A 22,843-nucleotide genomic window follows, 5' to 3' on the forward strand; every position below is an offset into this window, starting at 1 on the left:
TAACAAATTACAAAAGATAACAGTATTATTACATATGATCATTGACATAATGGGATTAATTTACTAAAGGCAAATAGGTTGTTCACTTTTCAAGGGAATTATTTCCCAAGGGCTTAGTGAATGTGGTAAAATTTCACTTTTCAAAAAATTGCTAATCACATGCAAGAAAAATATGATTGGCTGACGGTAGTTAACAAAGCTTCACTAAATTATGGGGAAGTCCCCTTGCAAAGTGCAACTTTCCTTATAAAGTGAACAGTCTATTTGTCTCTAGTAAATCACTCCCAATATCCCCTTTACAGCCAACTCGTATCCCTTTTTCTCTTCTTTGGTGGCTGTGGATTTCAATTAAGTCAGATTCACAAGCTGTGTGTAACTTTTTCTTGTTCCAAAAAATATCTGTTTAAATATTATCGTCAGTACTGTCTTGAACATTAAAGCCAACTGCAGGACATTGATGCTATTGTAATTTATCTGAAGTTAGGAAGTGCACATTGAACTAATCCTACCTGAGGTCTGTAGACCAAAGTTTCAACCTTCATGATACCTCTGCGCACCTTAGGAGCTTTGAAAAACCCTGTTCAAGTTTCAAATTTGCAAAAAGTTAAATGTTGGCACAGCAAAAGCCCTTCCTATCAGGTGCATCTCAACTGAACACCAAAACATCCACATTGTAATCGGGAAATTCAGACACCACTTAGATGCATTAGAAGGCTCCTGGACCACAGTGAAGACTATAACTGCAGCATACAGGAGCTGGGTAATTGCAGAGAACAAAAGATGAGCATCTGGGAAACTTAACATATCACACTTTAAAATTGGGCACACTTGTGGAATGGTGGCAAACTACTGTACTTAAAAAAATCACCACAGGCGATGCTTTAAAAGCCTTTACAGGTTACCAGTTTAAAGTTATTGCTCACGCTATAATGCTTGTAATGATGTTTAGATATGCATGCGCGACCTACGTATACATTCGCCTTTGCTTTTTAAAAAAAAAAAAAAAAGATATTTTTTTTGCTTTTGCATTCGCCATGAGCTTTCAAAAAAAATGTTTTTGATGATTTTATTATTTTTTTTAATACTTCACCTTAATTTTTTTAAATCACTTTTATTGTTATCACAAGGATAGTAAACATTCCTTGTGATAGCAATAGGCAGTGACAGGTACTCTTTACTGAGAGATCTGGGGTCTATTAGACCCCTGATCTCCCCTTTGTCCTTGAAAGCTTCGGGTCAAATTCGGATCGGTTCAATCCGCAGGTTTCCCTTGTCAGTATTGGCCGTCACTTCTGGTTTCTTATACCATAGAGATGATTGAGGAGGTTCACGTTCCCCCGATCAGCTCTATGGTAAGCCAGGAGAATCACCGACTTCATGCCAGGCTCGCTGGCAGGACAGTAGAGCCCAGATACACACTGAAGGGCGGCGGGAGGAAAATCCCTCTTGCTGCACGTAAAAGCAATCCACCTGCCAATTGGCCACTAGAATGGCCTTTACATAAAACATAATCGCAAGTACTAAAACAATACCGGCATGAGGTCTATAGCTGCAGGTATCATCCCGGTAAAACCACTTACAGTGCCAACATGAATCTCTGTAAGGCAGCCTGCAAGAAGGTAACGCTTCCCTCCAGAACCATTTTGCAATATAGAGGCCTTACCCCATCCAGGACCTGCAGCTCCCTGGAAAGTTTCTCAGCGAAGGCCTCAGCATTGGAAATGGCATATTCACAGCCCACCATCATGAACTCAATATCCTGTTTCTCCCTGGTGTTCAGCTCTTGGTATTCAGCAGCTGCTTCTTCCTCTCCCCCAGCCACACTCTGGTTCTCTCCACTAGGAACAGACTCTTCAAGATGATGCAGGTGAAGACAAAAATAATGAAAGAAAGAACACGCTGTTAATATCCATGGCACATGAAATCAGGAAAAGTTACTGGGCAGGGACTCACTCAGCATGGGAACACACAAGGTCACGTTTACAGATTTAGAATGCAAGAATGGCAAATGAAAAGGTTAGATAAACAAAAAATAATGGTTCAAAATTTAACAATACTAAAACAGGGTACATAAACATTGGTGCAAAATAATAGGATGGATGTGAATGTGTGTTTAGACTGGCAATTTTAGCCTTGGCAACCAAAAAAGAACATGACTTAAAGTGGCAATAAACCCAAAAGCAAACATTATATTGCAACTTACAAATTCTTGTGATGGCTGCATTACTTTTCTTTTAAGAAAAGTTCTCCTGTAAATGTATCAGTTAAGGGTGTTACGGGAGACAAACCCTTTACCACTGATGGGGGTGCCTACAATGATCAGCTTCCCCCCCCAAAAGTTTTTAATGCTTTAATATTTCCTTCTTTTTTGTTCCAAAAACATTTTATTGAAAATAGTTGTACAAAGAGTAGGCATATGGTCGCCTAACAACACAGATCCAAAATATCAAGTTACAAAATACAAACTTAGAGATATACAATCGAATCTGCCAGTGCAGAGAGCAGAGAAACATCCACTAATTAAAATAAAAGAATGTAAGAGAAAAAAAGAAAAGAAAAAAAAGGGGGGGATGAAATGAGGGTGGACTATCTAGCGTCACACTCCTGGAAATGGGAATAGGAAAGAAAGCGTATGAGAAGACACGGGGAGGGAGGTAGACACTGAAAGGCATATTCATTGTGAAAGAGCTACAGCTAAATATCTAGCTGGACACCCATCAGCTGAGGATCCCAGGAGTTGAGGTCCAGTGAAAGGAAGAAAAAAGGGGGGGGGAACGGGAGGGTGTGAAGGAGGACATGGTAGAGAGGAGGTCCACCTTGATCCCTGCCGGAACCCAGCATGCAATGGGATAAGTGGCTAAGATCAAAAAGGTGGAAAAGGTAGGGGGTGGGGACCATATGTGCCCTGCTAGCCTCCCCCTGGCGAGGGGCCACAATTGTGATCAGCTTTTATCTATTCATGCAAAACTTTTATCCCACAAGACAAAAAAAAACTGCTGCAATAACTGCTTGTGCAACTGCAGTGTGAGCTAGAGTTTGGCTTCAATGTGTTAGCGTATCTAAATCTGCTAGTACATCCAACACTCCCCCCAGAATAACAATGCTGCTGTTGGCTGTGCCCCCGTGCTCCTTCATCCAGAGTGGGGGCATGCTAATACAGGAGGTGTGTTACTGGCCAGATCACCAGGTGAAAAAGCCTAAAAACCAAAAAAAAAAAAAAAAACAAAGAAAGAAAAAACAAATGCAGCCACCAGATGTAATGACTGCTAAGCTACAATATATTAGATTCTTGGTTTGGGTTTAATACCACTTTAAAAGTAGCCACTAGCATCATTCTTCGATAATGGACAAAGCTCAATTGTTTTTCAGGCAATTATTTTTACTGCTATTTTTCCACAACTGGAAACAATCTGAAAAGATTGGAAACCAGGATGAAGCAAAGAATGCAACTGTAAAATATTTTCCATAGTCCTAAAATGAATAGTTTACATTATGTAGTGCACTCTGAGTCAGCATCCATTCTACATAGACATTAGCACAGCCATTAGCGGAGACTCCTCTGCTGTGTATGTACAGAAAGTAGTATTTCCATCCTGAATCACATGCTTTGTGAACTATGGTTTACAACAGGAGACACACAATTGCAACAAAGATGAACAGTCACTGAATAAGGGAAAGAGAAGTAAATAAGGGCACCCACCTTCTGCAACTTTAGGAAGTTCTGAAGTGGAATAGGTTTGGGGAAAAAGAGCAGAGGACAGTAAGCAAAAGAGTATTAAAGCCAGACAGACAAAGGCAGAATGCATACAGCTGCGGCATATACCGCCAAACATTAGCAGTACAGAACCCAACAGACAAATACCAATTAGACAGGCTTCAGAAAAAAACGACTGTCAAAAACAGGCCATGCAAAGACTTAACTATTGTACTGCAAAGGACAGGCTTCACTAAGCTGTCATAAACCATGAATCAGTAGTTGTATCGCTTGATTTTATGTGCCAAAAGGATTTAAAAAAAAAAAAAAAAAAAAAAAAGAAAGAAGGACAGCTGTACCTCCATAAACGCTTTCTCCAAATAACCCCTAAAGCTAAACTGTGCAAACTTCTACTCCCCCCCTCCCGTTCCTTCCTTCTTTCCCCAGATTCTTACTCATCTTCGTTCCAAAGCTGCATCCCACTCTGGTGTTTAGCGCCCTGGCCACGCTTGCACATTGAGCCCCCACTAACTTAAAAGGAGGTTGTAACCCCAAAAAAAAAAAAAGGGGAAGACTATTCCCTTGTAGCAGGTTAAACAGCATAATGCTTGTGCTCTCTAATCTGTACCTTTCTATGCTGTAAAAAACCTGGTTGATCCTGCCTGTTCCTGTGTCCGCCCTATGTAAACTGACCACGGAAATCATGGCTGCTGATCCATTGTACTGTGGTCATTTTACATGCCTCCGTCATCACGCTGCTCCCCCCTCTCACCATCCCTGCCTGTTCGCTTACACACAGGAGCTATCTCTTCCCTGCCCCTCCCCTCCTGCTGCTATTAGTAGCTGGCAGCAAAGTCAAAGAAGAATTACAGCCAGCCCCTCTGTTATACCAAGCTATACTACATAGTGTAAATGTTTGTATAAAATTATGCCTCTAAATACCTTATTTAAGATAGTTTGTTTGGTCATGCGACCTCCGACCGCTCTCCTCCTCCGATTTAAAGGCTACAGCGGGAGGGGCTGAGCAGACAGCACAGCGGTCTCATGACCTACCCGGCTGATGTCAGAGAGGAATCTCAGACCCTCCCGCTGTAGCCCTTAGATTGGGGGAGGAAAGTGGCCTGAGGTCACGTGACCAAACAAGAACGATCTGAAATAAGGTATTTAGAGGCATTATTTTATACAAACATTTACACGGTGTAGTATGGCTTGGTAAAACAGAGGAGCTGGCAGTAATCTTTCTTTGACTTTACAACCACTTTAAAAGGCCAAGTTCACCTTTTACATAAATTGTACCACGCAGTCAAAGGGCTCCAGTAGTTTTAAATGTACCGTATGGTTTGTTTAATTGTAGCTAGATGCAGATGCCATATATATATAGGCCATTTCTTTCCTCCATGCAGCCTGTCTGAAATACCCCATAATGTACATCATTACACTCTAAGTCAATTGCAGGACACAACAGCCAGTGGTGCTTGCCCCCAGTATCACGCTTCCAGTTTCAAAATCCACACATGCATAGTACATGTTCCCTTTAAACCTAATCCGAGGAATGCTGATCTCAGCCACTGCATGGATAAGTGGAGAGTGAGCACTACGTGGCTTTTGAAAAAGGAAGCCTAGGAGTGAGTGCCAATGGCTGCTGTGTTCTGCAATTAGCCCAGGGTGTAAGCAATAAAGTATTTCGGCCAGGCTGCATGAGTGACAGAAATGGCCTAAAGTTATGCCATCTGCCTCTAACTATACATAACCACTGAGTGCATTTCAAACTACTGAAATCCCTTATCTGCACGGGAGAGTTTATGTAAAAGGTGAACTTAGCCTATAAGTCAGTGGGGGCCTCAACTTTATTCATATAGCAAGGCTGCTATTCAGAATATATTCAGTAAGGCTTACTATACAATACGGATTCAGCTCCTGACCTGAAAACAAGCTACTACCCGATTGCAATGAAAGAAGGGAACAGCGTCATTTTTAACTGAAAACCTCTCAGTTGATCATTTTCAAAATAATATTTCCTTTGATTTAGGTGTGGGTTGTTTAATGCCATTGATGATGAAATGTGATCTCCTAAGGACCTACCTTCCAAAATCTGTGGGCTGACGTTGGCAAGGTCAATTTTTTTTCTCAGGTACCTTTGGTTCAGTTTCAAGATGCAGGAAATGAAAGCATTTTTTTCAGCTGGGCTGCTGGCGACCCACTTGTAGACTTTATCAAAATGCAGATCAAAGTCAGGGTTTTCCTAGAAAGAAAGCAGATTTACATCGCTTTGATATAATAGAGGTACACACCTATAGGTCATCGATATACAAGAACTAGGGAATCTAATAATACAAGTTTTCACCCAGGATTAACACAGTTTTCATCCAAGACTAACACATTTTTCTATTTGAATTCAATTTGAAAATTGTGTGAATCCTGGATGAAATCGGTGGGCATCTTTTGTAAAAACCATACAAGACCCAGATCCAGTGTCTGGATTTGCCACAAAGTCCGTATTGGATTTCCGCCAGACATATCATTTGGTGTTGAGGCTAAAAAAATTTAATCTTAATCTCATCTGACCACCTTAAATGCACCTTGAAGATTCCAAGAAGAGGCCACATAAAAAAGGCGGTGTTCTGGTCAGGTGAGATTAAAATTTAATCATTTGGCCTCAACACCAAACAGAATGTCTGGCGGAAATCCAATACAGATCACCATCCAAATAACACCATTCCTACAGTAAAGCATGGAAATGGTAATATCCTGTTATGGGGGTGTCTCTCTGCAACAGGGACTGGAGAACTTGTCAGGATAGAAGGAAAAATGGATGGGGCAAAATACAATCAAATTCTTGAGGAAAATCTGCTGCCCTCTGCCAGAAAGTTGTCAATGGGAAGAAGGTTCCAACATGACAAAGGCCCAAAGCACAGGGCAAAAAATGACCACCCAGTGGTTGAAGGAGGAAGAAAGTGACTGTCCTTGAATCGCTTAGTAGGTGCCCAGACCTAAACCCCATTGAAAATCTGTGGAATGACTTGAAGAACGGTCACCGTCAAATTTAACTGAACTTGGGCAGTTCTGCAAAGAGGTGTGGGCAAATATTGCAAAGTCTAGATGTGCAAAGTTAGTGGAGACATATCCCAACAGACTCAAGGCTGTAATTAAAGCAAATGGCGATTCAACAAAATACTGACATAAGGGGGTGACCCATTTTCCAACTCAGTGATTCTGTTTTTGAATTCTTGTAATTTTTTTCTGACATGTTGGTGTTAAAGCTTTCACTTGGATGTTATAAGTCACACTAGTAAATACAGCTGGATAAAACAAAAACTGTGTGTCTTTATTGCAGGCTGCATAGCAAAAAAAATGTGATTATTTTAAAGGGGGGGTGATTCTTTTTCATACCCACTGTAGGTTCAGAAACATCATCTACCACTACTGAAGTGTGCCCCACGTTCTGCTCATTAATCTTTAGTGTAGAAATGATCCTGCGGTGAAGACAGGTCCTCTACACATTGCTGAACTTCCAGGGCCGAGAGGATCAACTTCCTCAACTCTAACATTGCAATACAGGATCCTCTCCCTCATTCAGAGAACAAGTTGTATTCTGTGAAAATAATAAAAGGTGGGTAGCTGTTGGGACTTCTTCAATGTACTACAATGTTAGCTTACATTTACAGTACTGATCTGTGCCATGATGATGCGACTCCCATGCACATAGAGAGTCATCATGGCCATGAAGCTGAATGGTCAGAACCAGGAAGGAAGCCAGGGAGAAGAGGGCAGTGCCTGTGACTGACGAGAATGCTGATGGAGCAGTGCTGGAGGGAATCGCTTGCCAGGTAAGTCTACCATAATGTGCTTATTTGCGCTACATACTAGTGCATTATGGCTAAAAGCTCCTGGAGACCATTAAAAAAAAAAAAGTTTGACGGAGGTTTAATTCCACTTTAACCCCATTACTGATGGAAGTTCATCAATGTGAAGAGGACTTAATTACAGGGAACATTTCTACACTAAACAGCAATCAGCAGGATGTGGGATGCACTTCATTTGAGGTAAGTAATGTTACTGAACCTATAACCGAGAAAAAATTAATTAACTAAAACTTCAGCTTTAACCACTTGACCTCTGGAAGATTTACCCCCTTTATGACCAGGCCATTTTTTGAGATACAGCACTACGTTAATTTAACTGACAATTGCGTGGCCATGTGACGCTGTACCCAAACAAAATGTTCTCTCTTCTTTTTACTTCTGGGGTTCAAGCTTTGGGTGTCCACATCACCGCCTGCTTGATGTGGACACCTCATATTGGTGGAGGCAACACTTCCAGCAGCCAGGTCCTCTCTCATAGGCTCCAGTGGCAGAAGAACGCACGGAGGTGACAGGTGTCCAAGAAGAGAACGATCAGGGAGAAATTTGCCATCTCCAGGGCAAGAAATTAGCATGGCTCATTAAAGAAACTGATTTTAATAGATTACACTGCAGGATGGCATAGGAGGAGGCGTTTGGAATCAAGACTAAAGATTAAGGTAATTGATGCACAATGCACTATTTAAATTAATTTTGCCTGGAGGTAAAACTTTAAATATAATATAGTTTCCTGTAGAGAGTACTTACCTCTGTCACTACCCATGTTGCCTAAGGCCTAATAAAGGGAAATTGTCCCTGAACTCTCTTCAGACATGGACACTTCCAGGAGTGTCGATCCTCTGGTCTCTCACTGTGCTCAGTGGTTCTAAACACTGACCCCTATGTTACTACAAGACATAGTAGTGATTTACGAGTGGGCAGGAAGAACCACTGAGCAAAGCGGGGAAAACCGGAGATTAACATTAACAGAAGTGTCCCCAGAGATTTCACAGGATGATTTCTCTTTATAACAGCCGTGTTCATCAGTTCAGGCACCGGCAGAGATGAGTATCTACTATTTTCTTTAAAGGGGACGGTTTTATTTACACTTTAGCTCTGATCCTCTGTTCACATCTATGCAGTTGACGTGAGTATTTATAGGGATGTCCATCCTGTTCCTCACACCCATTACTTATTCCTATTATTCAGCTACAATATTATACCATATGGTTATGTTTCTTTATAGATCACCATTGCATTCGCCCCTGAAGAGTTGATATACCCCAACGAAACGTGTCGGATTTATATAGCTGGATGATGTCCATACAGATGATTTTATGTCTCTTATATTGTTTTACTCTAGATTTTACAACACCACCCAGCCCTTCCAGTAGCCCATGTTGTGCAGGACTTGTCTTTACCCCATGATATGGCAAGTACCATGGAGTCAATATTTATGTGGTTTTTAGCATGCCCTGCGTTTATGCGATTCTGTGTATGCCTTTTTTTGTGTCATTCAGTATGCTGTACATGATTTCACAAGGTATAATAAAATGTTCTTTGCCAAGACTGCTCTTTGGTATACATCTCTCATTCAAAGTCCCCAAAAAACTCCCCCCTTTTTGTTGGAACACATAAAAGCAATACTGTTTTTTATATCCCACATGCTTACTTTATATAGTGATTGGCCTCATTCAAAGTCCCGCCGAACAATCTTTCTCTCTTTTTGTTCAAATTTGGGATGGAGGCCAATTACTTATGGTGCCTTGGCCACATCATTTTCTCTCGCCTTATTTACACTTTGAGCTTAACAACAGAGTGGTTTTAAAGCCCTGCAGATGAGCAGCGATATTCACTGATTAAAGTCAGTGAAAACATGGCTTACCTTGAGGTCATCTTTTGCATCCACCATTGTCAGGTCTTGCAGTAGCCATGTGGTCTGGGTCTTATAGAAATCCCCTTTGTCAGATTTCTTTACTTTCACCACTCGAACATGAACTGGACGCTCTGTTGTTACTTTAGAAAAGAGTGAATTTTATAAAATGTTTGTATATAATGTAAAAATCACAATGGTTAAAAAAAAAAAAAAAAAATCTGCTATCAAGAACAGTAAAAGCAGACGTATGTTTGCGTGCAAGTGTACATATTCGCCAGCACACAATGGATCAACAATCACCGTCCAAAAGTTTTTTTTATTGCAGAGAGATCACATCACAGAGACAAGTGCAACGTTTCGGAGCTGCGCAGGACCACTTCGTCAGGCGTGTAATCTCTCTCAATAAAAAACCTTTGGACGCCAATTGTTGATCCATGGTGTGCTGGTGAATATGTACACTTGCTTGTTTCCAGGACCCAGCTGGTAATCGTTGCAGCACCCACCATTTTATGAGCCTTATTTGCCAGGAACGTGTGTGATAGGAATATGGATGTATGTTTGCGTACGTTATGCCATGCGAAAATGTATGTTTCAATAAGGCAAACAATTCAAAATGAGTCGGTTTCAATGCACCATAAGTTAGTGTGTTGCACTGCACATCCGTCAGCAGGGTGTTAGAGTGCCATTCAGAATAGCTGGCACGCATTACGTCAATGCATGCGACATGGCATTGCTGCAAGTTACTGAAACACAATAGCATGAACGAGCGCTCAAAGTCACACCTACTGAAAGCTCTTCAGCATGTAAAAAGGACCCATTCACATTGTTCTGCCTTGTTACAATCCATTAACATGCACTGGCAATTATAGCAGCACATTCATTTAAATATGCTGCCAATGCACCAAAATGCTCAAAAAATTGCACATGCATCATTTTTTCAGATGCTCTGCACCATATCTCAAAATAGTACATTACTATGTGCTGTGGTGCAATGCAAAGCAGGTGTGTAAGGGTGCCATTGAAAATTAATGGCATCGCACTGGAGGTGTGTGAATTGGCCCTAATGAGACAGCAGTACTAATGAGACAGTACCTCATGAGGTTGATTTACTAAAGGCAAATATATTGTGCACTGCAAATGCATTTGCTCTAGATCTGAGGGCAAGCACTGAAATGAGAGCAAGCTCTGCTGATTTCTATCATCCAATCATGTACAAGCAATAATGCTGCTCTTTATTTTCCTTGCATGTGATTGGGTATTCTTTGCAAAGTGAATCTTTACCTCATTTACTAAGCTCTGGAGAAACTGCACTTGCAGTGCAAAGTGTATTTGCCTTTGGTAAAGCAACCCCCATGTTTTAAGGTTCTTGTGGCTTTTGAAATCAATAATGTGAACTTCTAAACTGTAGGCATAGGTAAGAATGAGGTACGCTGGCTATCTGGACCCCGATATTCACCAGCAGCATCTGCTGTGTGCATGACAGAGAAGAGCAAAAAAAATAAACAATAACATATAGCGGCTTGGATGACCTGCAACTTAAAGTGTTAAATACACAATGCATTTGATACAGCTAACCATTACTAAGTGCTTTAATTGCTTAGAAAAAACCCATAAGGTAATTGGAGGTTATGTAAGCAGTTCCTGCATTAGCAGCCATTAGTTACTGTGTAAGCTAACTGTCCATCTAGATGGTCTGCACCTGTTATCCAAGTCCCTCGTGTACCTATGATATCTAATGCTGGCAAAAAACACACTATCACAAATGATGGATAATAAAACCCTATGCTATGTGCTTTTAGCGTATGTCACCAGGTCAGGTTTGCATCTCTCCCCAACTGCTGAAGGGTGGGAAAGACCAATGGTCTTCATTCATATCCCTTTAAAGCAGGGGTGTCCAACCTTTTGACCTTCCTGACCTTCCTGACCTTCACTGGAAGAAGAGGAATTGTCATGGGCCACACATAAAATACACAAACAATAAGGATAGCTGATGAGCAGTTTCTACTGCGGCTTTCAACAGGTAGGTGCAGCTGCTGGCCCCGTTCACTATGATGACAGGTCGCCATTGGCCACACATGTTTGCAGTTCTAATTTTGAATGGCCTGCCAATGGACAACAATGCAACTAAAACTGGACAAGAACCATTTTTTAACACATGCCATCTGTGCAGTATGGTGTGCCGAGACACACACATGGAGGTGTTTTTACAAGCTGTGATCATTTTGAATGGCACTGCAAAGCACCATGGTGTTTTAGTGTGCTTTACTGTAATGCAAACGTGTAAATCTGTGTGCTCTATTTATGCTTAAGGCTCATTATGCATTGAGTAGAGTCAGGATTGTTTTGCTAGAAATGAATCCAACAAATAGACTTTAATTGTCTTAAATAAAATGGCCTGCCACAGCTCAGACATGGCATGACCTCAGGTTAGTAAAACACAAAGCCAAACCCATGTGGCATACTACATTCTTATGGTTCTGGCATGAGGGGGGCAATTTGTAAGAGTTGGAAATGCATACCATGGCCCTTTAAACACCCATGAAAAGCTAGAAAGGAAGAGTTTGTGGGACTTTAAATGAGGGAACTTCATGTCAGGAGAAAACAACAACATAGAAATGAAGCTACAGTACAGGATTTATTTATTACAATCAGGTCACGTCCATTTACTGTATACCCATGAGAAGGAGCTGACAGTTACCATGTATTGACCTACCTGTGGCACATAAAAAGCAGTTTTTCTTCTTTTTTCCAGCTTTGCATACATTCACAATACTGAGGAGGCGCTCATCATTTGGAGTGAATATGTCCCTCTGCAGGGCATGCTTGATGGCAGTCATCTTGTCAAAAGTTCTCTCACATCTATTTCAAGCTGTAGAACAAGGCAGAGATGTCAATATGTCATCCGTAATTTGTTCAGCCTTTGAATGAAAAGCCAAAAATATTTGGGAAGCACTGACACATCAATGATAGAAACTTCCAGGAACAAAACCTGAATGCATTCTGCCCAAAATATATATATATATATATATATATATATATATATACACACACACACACACACACACACACAGTATCTCACTAAAGTGAGTACACCCCTCACATATTTGTAAACATTTTCATGTGAAGAAATGACACTTTGCTACAATGTAAAGTAGTGAGTGTACAGCTTGTATAACAGTGTAAATTTGCTGTCCCCTCAAATAACTCAACACACAGCCATTAATGTCTAAACCGCTGGCAACAAAAGTGAGTACACCCCTAAGTGAAAATGTATAAATTGGGCCCAATTAGCCATTTTCCCTCCCCCGATATCATGTGACTCATTAGTGTTACAAGGTCTCAGGTGTGAATGGGGAGCAGGTGTGTTAAATTTGGTGTTATCGCTCTCACTCTCTCATACTGGTCACTGGAAGTTCAACATGGCACCTCATGGCAAAGAACTCTTTGAGGATCTGAAAAAAAGAATTGTTACTCTACATAAAGATGGCCTAGGCTATAAGAAGATAGCCAAGACCCTGAACCTGAAACTGAGCTGCAGCACGGTGGCCAAGACCATACAGTGGTTAACAGGACAGGTTCCACTCAGAACAGGTCTCGCCATGGTCAACCAAAGAAGTTGAGTGCACTTGCTCAGGGTCATATCCAGAGGTTGTCTTTGGGAAATAGACATATGAGTGCTGCCAGCATTGCTGCAGAAGTTGAAGGGGTGGGGGGTCAGCCTGTCAGTGTTCAGACCATACGCCGCACACTGCATCAAATCATCCCAGAAGGAAGCCTCTTCTAAAGATGATGCACAAGAAAGCCCACAAACAGTTTCCTGAAGACAAGCAGACTAAGGACATGGATTACTGGAACCATGTCCTGTGGTCTGATGAGACCAAGATAAACTTATTTGGTTCAGATGGTGTAAAGCGTGTCTGGCGGCAACCAGGTGAGAAGTACAAAGACAAGTGTGTCTTGCCTACAGTCAAGCATGGTGGAGGGAGTGTCATGGTCTGGGGCTGCATGAGTTCTGCTGGCACTGGGGAGCTACAGTTCATTGAGGGAACCATGAATGCCAATATTTACTGTGACTTACTGAAGCAGAGCATGATTTCCTCCCTTCAGAGACTGGGCCGCAGGGCAGTATTCCAACATGATAATGACCCCAAACACACCTTCAAGAAGACCACTGCCTTGCTAAATAACCAGAGGGTAAAGGTGATTGACTGGCCAAGCATGTCTCCAGACCTAAACCCTATTGAACATCTGTGGGGCATCCTCAAACACAAGGTGGAGGATCGCAAGGTTTCTAACATCCACCAGCTCCGTGATGTCATCATAGAGGAGTGGAAGAGGACTCCAGTGGCAACCTGTGAAGCTCTGGTGAACTCCATGGCCAAGAGGGTTAAGGCAGTGCTGGAAAATAATGATGGTCACACAAAATATTGACACTTTGGGCCCAATTTGGACATTTTCACTTAGGGGTGTACTCACTTATTGCCAGCGGTTTAGACATTAATGGCTGTGTGTTGAGTTATTTTGAGGGGACAGCAAATCTGTACAAGCTGTACACTCACTACTTTACATTGTAGCAAAGTGTCATTTCTTTAGGCTGCATTCACACCTGTGCACGTAAAACACCCGAAAACTGCCCAACAAACAAAATCCCATTCATTTAAATGGCCCCTGTTCACATCTGAGCATTTTGTAGCCTGAAGCAAAACACCTGTTGCTCAAAAAAGTACATGAGCTTCTTTTTGGGCAGATTACAGGTGTTTTTCTGCTTTTTACATGGGTGACTTTTTGACCTTTATGCCTGAAAACGAAATGCTTAGGTGTGAATGCAGCCTCAGTGTTGTCACATGTAAAGATATAATAAAATATTCACAAAAATGTGAGGGGTGTACTCACTTTTGTGAGGTACTAATAAAATATATATAATATACACACACACACAGAAGTCAATGTACCGATAAGTTTTTGTACAGCCACCCTGATAGGCTTTCCCTGATTGATCGGTGTCGCAGGTTATAGCTGTGTGTTCTGTGGTTGTGGAAATCTCCCTGCTGTCAGAATACAATAACTCAGCGAGGAGGATTCCCTCATCCACAATAAATGTGTGGATGAGGGAATCGGGTCATGAAAAAAGATTATGAATCTATGGGCTGCTTAAGTGTGCTTGAAACAGTATTTTATTGTCAGTGAGTGGTATTTGGCTGACCATACACTATACAATCTGACTGTACAATTTCCTTTAGAGTTAGAAAAACTATATGGAGGACAAAACCTAAGCAATCTTTTCAATTAGTACCCAATCAAGCAGGCTCCTGCAATACATAGTTGATGGTAGATCAAGGAAATTGTACAAACAGATTGTATGGTCCGCTGTACACGTATAGAAAGCTGCCTCACTGATTTCATTGTGGTATGATGGAAAGTGCACAGTTTGCATTGTACTAGTGATAGATGTATAAACAGCTACGTAAATAAAAAAAAAGGTATATACACCAATCAGCCATAACATTATGACCACCCACCATAACCTATTTAACCGTTTCAGCCCCGGAAGATTTTACCCCCTTCCTGATCAGAGCACTTTTTGCGATACGGCACTGCGTCGCTTTAACTGACAATTGCGCGGTTGTGCGATGCTGCACCCAAACAAAATTGACAACCTTTTTTTCCCCACAAACAGAGCTTTCTTTTGATGGTATTTGATCACCTCTGTGGTTTTTATTTTTTGCGCTATAAGCAAAAAAATAGTGACAATGTTGAAAAAAAAAAAAAAAAAAAAAAAAAAAAAAACGCAATATTTTTTACTTTTTGCTATAATAAATTTCCCCAAAAAATATATAAAAACTAATTTTTTTCCTCAGTTTAGGCCAATATGCATTCTTCTACATATTTTTGGAAAAAAAAAAAAAAAAACGCAATAAGCGTATATTGATTTGTTTGCGCAAAAGTTATACAAAATAGGGGATAGTTTTATGGCATTTTTATTATTAATTTTTTTTTTTACTAGTAATGGCGGCGATCTGCGATTTTTATCAGGACTGCGACATTATGGCGGACGCGTCGGACAATTTTGACACATTTTTGGGACCACTGGCATTTTTACTGAGGTCAGCATTGATTACTGTAAAAATGTCACTGGCAGTGAAGGGGTTAACACTAGGGGGCGATCAAGGGGTTAATTGTGTTCCCTAGTGTGTGTTCTAACTGAAGGGGGGAGGGGACTGTGCAGGGGAGATGACAGATCGCTGTTCATACTCTGTATGAACAGACGATCTGTCTGTTCTCCCCTCAGAGAACCGGAAACTGTGTTTACACTCATAGATCCCGATTCTCCGTGTCCCTGAGCGATCACGGGAGCCGAGTGGTGATCGCAACCGCCAGGCACTTGCATTGGCTCAGTGGGCGAGCAGGGGGAGCGCGCGACTTCGGCGGCGCGCACGCTCCCCCTAGTGGCCACAGGCAAAGCGACGTTACATAATGTTGTTTCGCCCAGCCGTGCCATTCTGCCGCAGTACAACTGCGGCGGATGGTCGGCAAGTGCGTGCGGACTAAACCCCTGTTTTTAACGCGTACTGTTAGACAGGTCAATTTGGTTGTCTGCAAGCTGGTGGTAAGTAGGCTTTGGTTTTTTCCTGGGCATTCCCCAGACTTTGTTGGTGTCGGCAAGTGGTTAAGCATGGGCTCCACTAGACCTCTGAACGTATGCTGTGGTATTTGGCACCAAGCCATCAGTCTCTTTACACAATCCCTTCGGTTCCACAGTGAGTATAACAAGCTTTACTGCATATACAGACTGATTTTACTGTTGTGGGTTTAGTAACACCTAAGGCCAGGTTCCGGGGCGTTCCCGTTCACTGATTCAGGTGCGAATCGGGTCTGAATTTTGCCTGAATCTGAACCAAAGTATACAGAGGACCCTTTCCAAATGCAGACAGTGGCTGCCCTGGAGGTGTGGGAACCGGCTCCATTGCGAGTTGGGCCTACTCTCCTGTCATGCGAATTGAGTGCAGGTAAGCTTGCATAACTGTGAACCCAGCCTTAAAGTCCTGTAAGTTGTGAGTTGGGGCCTCCATGGATCAGACTTGTTTTTCCAACACATCCCACAGATGTACCATTGGATAGAGATGTGAAGAATTTGGAGGCCAAGTCAACACCTCAAACTTGTTGCGTTCCTCAAAAATTCTTGAATTCATCAAAGCAGGCCATATTCTTCCATTGCTCCATGGTTCAGTACTGACGTTCATGTGCCCATTGTAGGAACATTTGGCTTTGGACACGGGTAGAGTTGCCACCTCATCCCTTTAAACCCGAACACATTTGAATTACACAGGTTCTGAGGCTAATTAAATGCAGAAAAGGCACCAAGTGAGTTTACTTACCACTTTAATCAGCAACAGAACCTGTGTAATTCATATGTGTTCGGGTTTAAAGGGAAGAGGTGGCAACCATAGACACGGGTCAGCATGGGCACTGTGAGCGGTCCACGGCTACACAACCAATTGCATTACCCTGTGAGTTTTGACACCTTTCTATTGGAACCAGCATTAACTTTATCACCAGTATGATCTATAGTAGCTCTTCTATTGGATTGGACTACATAGACCAGCCTTCACTCCCCATGTTGATCAATGAGCTGTGGCAGTCCATGATGATCCTGTCACTAGTATGCCAGTTTTCCTTCCTTGGATCACTTTTAGTAGGGACTGACCACCTTAGACCGGGAACATCCCCCACAAGAGCTGCCATATTAGAGATTAAGGATGAGCTCTGGCGTGTTCGCACACTCCACGTGCAGAGCCCGCCAGGAAGTCGGCACAGCGCTAATCACAGGCAGTGAGACATTTTCCCGATGTGCGGCTGCAGAGATCGGGAAATGTCTCACTGCCTGTGATTAGCGCCGTACCGACTTCCTGGCGGGCTCTGCACGTGGAGTGTGCGAACACGCCCGAGCCCATCCTTATTAGAGGTGACCCAGTCGTCTAGCCATTACAATTTGGGCCCTGTCAAAGTCGCTCAAATCCTTACATTTCCCCATAGTTTCTGCTTTCAATACATCAACTTCAGGGACAACATGTTCACTTGCTGCTTAATACATCTCACCCACTTTCAGGTTCCATGGTAAGGAGATAATTAAGGTTATTCACTTTATCTGTCATAATAGTATGGCTGATTGGTGTATAAGGCAGCTGTATGTACAGTTTTGTATTAAGTGATTGCTAGGAATTCCACAATGACAAACTGCACTGGCATTATACAGCTGCAGATCCGGGCTCTTGTTGGCCCTCCATGATTACTAGGGGGGGGGGGGGGATCTACCAATGTTAGTAAACAAAGCCGGCCGGGGGGATCAGATCGCACACACAGCTCTTCCTGTCATCGCTCGATCCCCATACAAGGGGGTGCTGGCCTCATCGCATACAATACACACAGCGCTACAGGCCGGGCCCAGGAGGACTTCATACCAATCACAAACCTCTCCCCAGCCTCAGTCATCGCGTGCACAGCACGGAGCCCCATCCCACCGTTCATTCTATCCGCCCCACACTCACCGATCCCCGCTCACACCGCTCTCTCTCTTCCCAGGGCCGGGCAGGAACAGACGCAGCTACCGGACTACATTTCCCAGAGAGCCCTTGCGAGAGAGGAAGCCATTATTCAAACGTAGAGAACTTTATTCGTTGTAAGACAGACAGGAAATCTTAGTAAAGGAGTCACAGCAATACAAATTTGAAGAATTCTCCTTTCTACTCTATTTATAATAAACAAACAAACAGGTGGATTTGAACAGTTTTTTTGTAGTGAGTTTCACAGCTTTTGTTTTTGTATTTCTAGTAACAGAAATGTATGGCTGGGGCCTGGTGCTCACTGGGTGCTTAGCTCGGTGAATGAGCATAGCTCCCAACTGTCCCTGATTTCAAGGAATGTCCCTCTGTCCCTCTTTCCTCCTCATGTGTCCCTCATTTTGGTCTGATCCATATAGTTGTATATAAAATGCACTTTTTATCTTTCAAAAAGTGTTTCCCAGTGCTAAACCTTTCATCCAAATTCTAAATTTCTGCATTTGTAAATTTTAAAAGCCAATATAAAGGAATAATAGTGACAAAAACAAGCCCTTGGGGATTTAATTAACTTTTTTTTTTTTTTTTGGTTATTTCTCCTTTAAGGGGGTGTGGCAGGGGCGCGTCTCATGCCTACATACGTTTGCTAGTAGGTGTCCCTCATTCCCATCTCAAAATGTTGGGAGGTATGAATGAGGCTCCAAGGTTTAGATGTGGGTGGAAGGTAAAGGTGTATCATCCAACAGTAGTTGTTTCAGGCATTCGCCCCTGGGTGCATACTGCCCTGAGGATCGCTTCACACTGGGAGGTGCGACCGAGCACACACGTTTTTGTTGCACGTTTACATGTGTCACGTTTAGGGCAACCAGTTCTTTTCAATGGGCTGCCCTATGCACGAGAGAAACATGCAAAAAAGTGCCTGTGTTATATCAGATTACCGCTACCCATCAGAATATGTAACCTTAGTGACGTTCCGTTGCGGCCATCTTGCTACACCCAATCTCGTCCGCAGTAAGCCTACAGTCAGAAGGTGGCAAACGGGCATCACCCACCAGAATCTTGCATTTCACACTTAGTTTTACCAGTAAACTGAGCTTATATAGTGAAATACAGTTTTTGGAAGTCTGTAACACTGTTTTGATGTTGAATTTTAAAAGCATCGGTGTTCTGTCAGATTAGCAAACCTGTGAGATCAGCAGGCTTGCCGATGCTTTTAAAATTCAACATCAAAACAGTGTTGCGGACTTCCAAATACTGTATTTCACTATATAAACTCCATTTACTGGTAAAACTAAGTGTGAAATGCAAGACTTCGGTGGGTGTAACAAGATATCCGCTTGCCGTCTTCTGACTGTAGGCTTACTGTGGACAAGTGCAGGTGTAGCAGTGTGGCCGCAATGGAACGTCGCTTTGGTTGCATATTCTGATGGGCAGCGGCTTTCTGATAGAACACCTGCACAATTTTTAAAAATCAAATTCCCACTGCAGTAACATGCATTTTGGCAAAGGCACACATTTAAAAGACTGTGTTTTTTTTAGATTGTGGCAGCAAGCCAAACTCAAACTCGTTGTGTTCCTCAAAACTATTCTCAAATTCATCAGAGCAGGCCATATTCTTTCGTTGCTCCATGGTTCAGTACTGACGTTCATGTGCCCATTGTAGGAACCTTTGGCTTTTGACACGGGTAGAGTTGCCACCTCATCCCTTTAAACCCGAACACCTTTGAATTACACAGCGTCAGCATGGGCACCCTGAGCGGTCCACGGCTACACAACCCCATACACAACAAACTGCATTGCACTGTGAGTTTTGTCACCTTTCTATTGGAACCAGCATTAACTTTTTCACCAGTATGATCTATAGTAGCTCTTCTATTGGATTGGACTACATAGGCCAGCCTTCACTCCCCATGTTGATCAATGAGCTGTGGCAGTCCATGATGATCCTGTCACTAGTATGCCAGTTTTCCTTCCTTGGATCACTTTTGGTAGGGACTGACCGCCATAGACCGGGAACATCCCACAAGAGCTGCCATATTAGAGATAACCCAGTTGTCTAGCCATTACAATTTGGCCCCTGTCAAAGTCGCTCAAATCCTTACACTTACCCATATTTTCTGCTTTCATTACATCAAACTTCAGGGACAACATGTTCACTTGCTGCTTAATACATCTCACCCACTTTCAGGTACCATGGTGAGGAGATAATTAGGGTTATACACTTTATCTATCATAATAGTATGGCTGATTGGTGTATAAGGCAGCTGTATGTACAATTGTATATTAAGTGATTGCTAGGAATTCCACAATGACAAACTGACAGACAGACAGACTGCCACAGGCATCATACAGCTGCAGATCCGGGCTCTACTGCAGACAAGTGCAGGTGTAGCAAGGTGGCCGCGACAGAACGTCACTTTGGTTGCATATTCTGATGGGTAGCGGCTTTCTCATAGAACACCTGCACATTTTTTAAAAATCAAATTCCCACTGCAGTAACATGCTTTTTGGCAAAGGCACACCCCCTGCCACGCTCCCTTAAAGCAGAGCGCCACCCAAAAGGGGAAGTTCCGTTTTAAGGCCCCCTCTCCAACTCCTGTTTGTGAAACAGAGCTTGGGGGGGGGGGGGATATGTACCCAATTTTGACAGGTACCTGTTCCCCTTTCCGTTCCGGTCACCTTAGGCGATCGGAAGCAGAAGTTCTCCTTCCCAAAGTCTTCTGGGACACATGACAGGTCCTAGAAGACCTCAGGACCAGTCACAGAGCGCAGCGCCACTCGTTTTTGTTGCACGTTTACATGTGTCACGTTTAGGGCAACCAGTTCTTTTCAATGGGCTGCCCTATGCACGAGAGAAACATGCAAAAAAGTGCCTGTGTTATATCAGATTACCGCTACCCATCAGAATATGTAACCTTAGTGACGTTCCGTTGCGGCCATCTTGCTACACCCAATCTCGTCCGCAGTAAGCCTACAGTCAGAAGGTGGCAAACGGGCATCACCCACCGGAATCTTGCATTTCACACTTAGTTTTACCAGTAAACTGAGCTTATATAGTGAAATACAGTTTTTGGAAGTCTGTAACACTGTTTTGATGTTGAATTTTAAAAGCATCGGTGTTCTGTCAGATTAGCAAACCTGTGAGATCAGCAGGCTTGCCGATGCTTTTAAAATTCAACATCAAAACAGTGTTGCGGACTTCCAAATACTGTATTTCACTATATAAACTCCATTTACTGGTAAAACTAAGTGTGAAATGCAAGACTTCGGTGGGTGTAACAAGATATCCGCTTGCCGTCTTCTGACTGTAGGCTTACTGTGGACAAGTGCGGGTGTAGCAGTGTGGCCGCAATGGAACGTCGCTTTGGTTGCATATTCTGATGGGCAGCGGCTTTCTGATAGAACACCTGCACAATTTTTAAAAATCAAATTCCCACTGCAGTAACATGCATTTTGGCAAAGGCACACATTTAAAAGACTGTGTTTTTTTTAGATTGTGGCAGCAAGCCAAACTCAAACTCGTTGTGTTCCTCAAAACTATTCTCAAATTCATCAGAGCAGGCCATATTCTTTCGTTGCTCCATGGTTCAGTACTGACGTTCATGTGCCCATTGTAGGAACCTTTGGCTTTTGACACGGGTAGAGTTGCCACCTCATCCCTTTAAACCCGAACACCTTTGAATTACACAGCGTCAGCATGGGCACCCTGAGCGGTCCACGGCTACACAACCCCATACACAACAAACTGCATTGCACTGTGAGTTTTGTCACCTTTCTCTTGGAACCAGCATTAACTTTTTCACCAGTATGATCTATAGTAGCTCTTCTATTGGATTGGACTACATAGGCCAGCCTTCACTCCCCATGTTGATCAATGAGCTGTGGCAGTCCATGATGATCCTGTCACTAGTATGCCAGTTTTCCTTCCTTGGATCACTTTTGGTAGGGACTGACCGCCATAGACCGGGAACATCCCACAAGAGCTGCCATATTAGAGATAACCCAGTTGTCTAGCCATTACAATTTGGCCCCTGTCAAAGTCGCTCAAATCCTTACACTTACCCATATTTTCTGCTTTCATTACATCAAACTTCAGGGACAACATGTTCACTTGCTGCTTAATACATCTCACCCACTTTCAGGTACCATGGTGAGGAGATAATTAGGGTTATACACTTTATCTGTCATAATAGTATGGTTGATTGGTGTATAAGGCAGCTGTATGTACAATTGTATATTAAGTGATTGCTAGGAATTCCACAATGACAAACTGACAGACAGACAGACTGCCACAGGCATCATACAGCTGCAGATCCGGGCTCTACTGCAGACAAGTGCAGGTGTAGCAAGGTGGCCGCGACAGAACGTCACTTTGGTTGCATATTCTGATGGGTAGCGGCTTTCTCATAGAACACCTGCACATTTTTTAAAAATCAAATTCCCACTGCAGTAACATGCTTTTTGGCAAAGGCACACCCCCTGCCACGCTCCCTTAAAGCAGAGCGCCACCCAAAAGGGGAAGTTCCGTTTTAAGGCCCCCTCTCCAACTCCTGTTTGTGAAACAGAGCTTGGGGGGGGGGGGGGATATGTACCCAATTTTGACAGGTACCTGTTCCCCTTTCCGTTCCGGTCACCTTAGGCGATCGGAAGCGGAAGTTCTCCTTCCCAAAGTCTTCTGGGACACATGACAGGTCCTAGAAGACCTCAGGACCAGTCACAGAGCGCAGCGCCACTCGCGCATGCGCAGTGGTCACTCAGCTGTGAAGCCGCAAGCTGTCACCGCTGGGTGCCTATAGTGAAGATCCCGGCGCCGCCGAGGGAGGACACAGGAACAAAACGGCAGGGGTGAGTGCATCGCTGGATCGTGGGACAGGTGAGT

General features: G+C 42.9%; 1 protein-coding gene across 8 annotated transcripts in view; it reads right to left on the reverse strand.

Annotated features, from left to right (window-relative positions):
- Positions 1-18,110, reverse strand: part of EXOC1 (exocyst complex component 1) — a 99,609-nt gene extending 81,499 nt beyond the window's left edge. For 4 of the 8 annotated variants that reach the window (XM_073608419.1, XM_073608416.1, XM_073608417.1 and 1 more), the window contains exons 1-6: positions 17,956-18,110; positions 12,123-12,278; positions 9,419-9,549; positions 5,777-5,936; positions 3,701-3,721; positions 1,664-1,851 (exon numbers count right to left, since the gene is read on the reverse strand). In XM_073608419.1, the coding sequence (XP_073464520.1) occupies positions 1,664-1,851; positions 3,701-3,721; positions 5,777-5,936; positions 9,419-9,549; positions 12,123-12,246 (624 nt within the window). In that variant the 5' untranslated portion in view covers positions 12,247-12,278; positions 17,956-18,110. Of the gene's footprint in view, positions 1-1,663; positions 1,852-3,700; positions 3,722-5,776; positions 5,937-9,418; positions 9,550-12,122; positions 12,279-17,928 lie in introns of all 8 variants that reach the window. The other 4 variants (XM_073608420.1, XM_073608418.1, XM_073608415.1 and 1 more) reach the window with 2 other exon arrangements.
- Positions 18,111-22,843: the final 4,733 nt, after the last annotated feature.

Source organism: Aquarana catesbeiana, linkage group LG01 (assembly GCF_042186555.1).
Source record: "Aquarana catesbeiana isolate 2022-GZ linkage group LG01, ASM4218655v1, whole genome shotgun sequence".
In the NCBI taxonomy this organism is placed as follows: domain Eukaryota; kingdom Metazoa; phylum Chordata; class Amphibia; order Anura; family Ranidae; genus Aquarana; species Aquarana catesbeiana.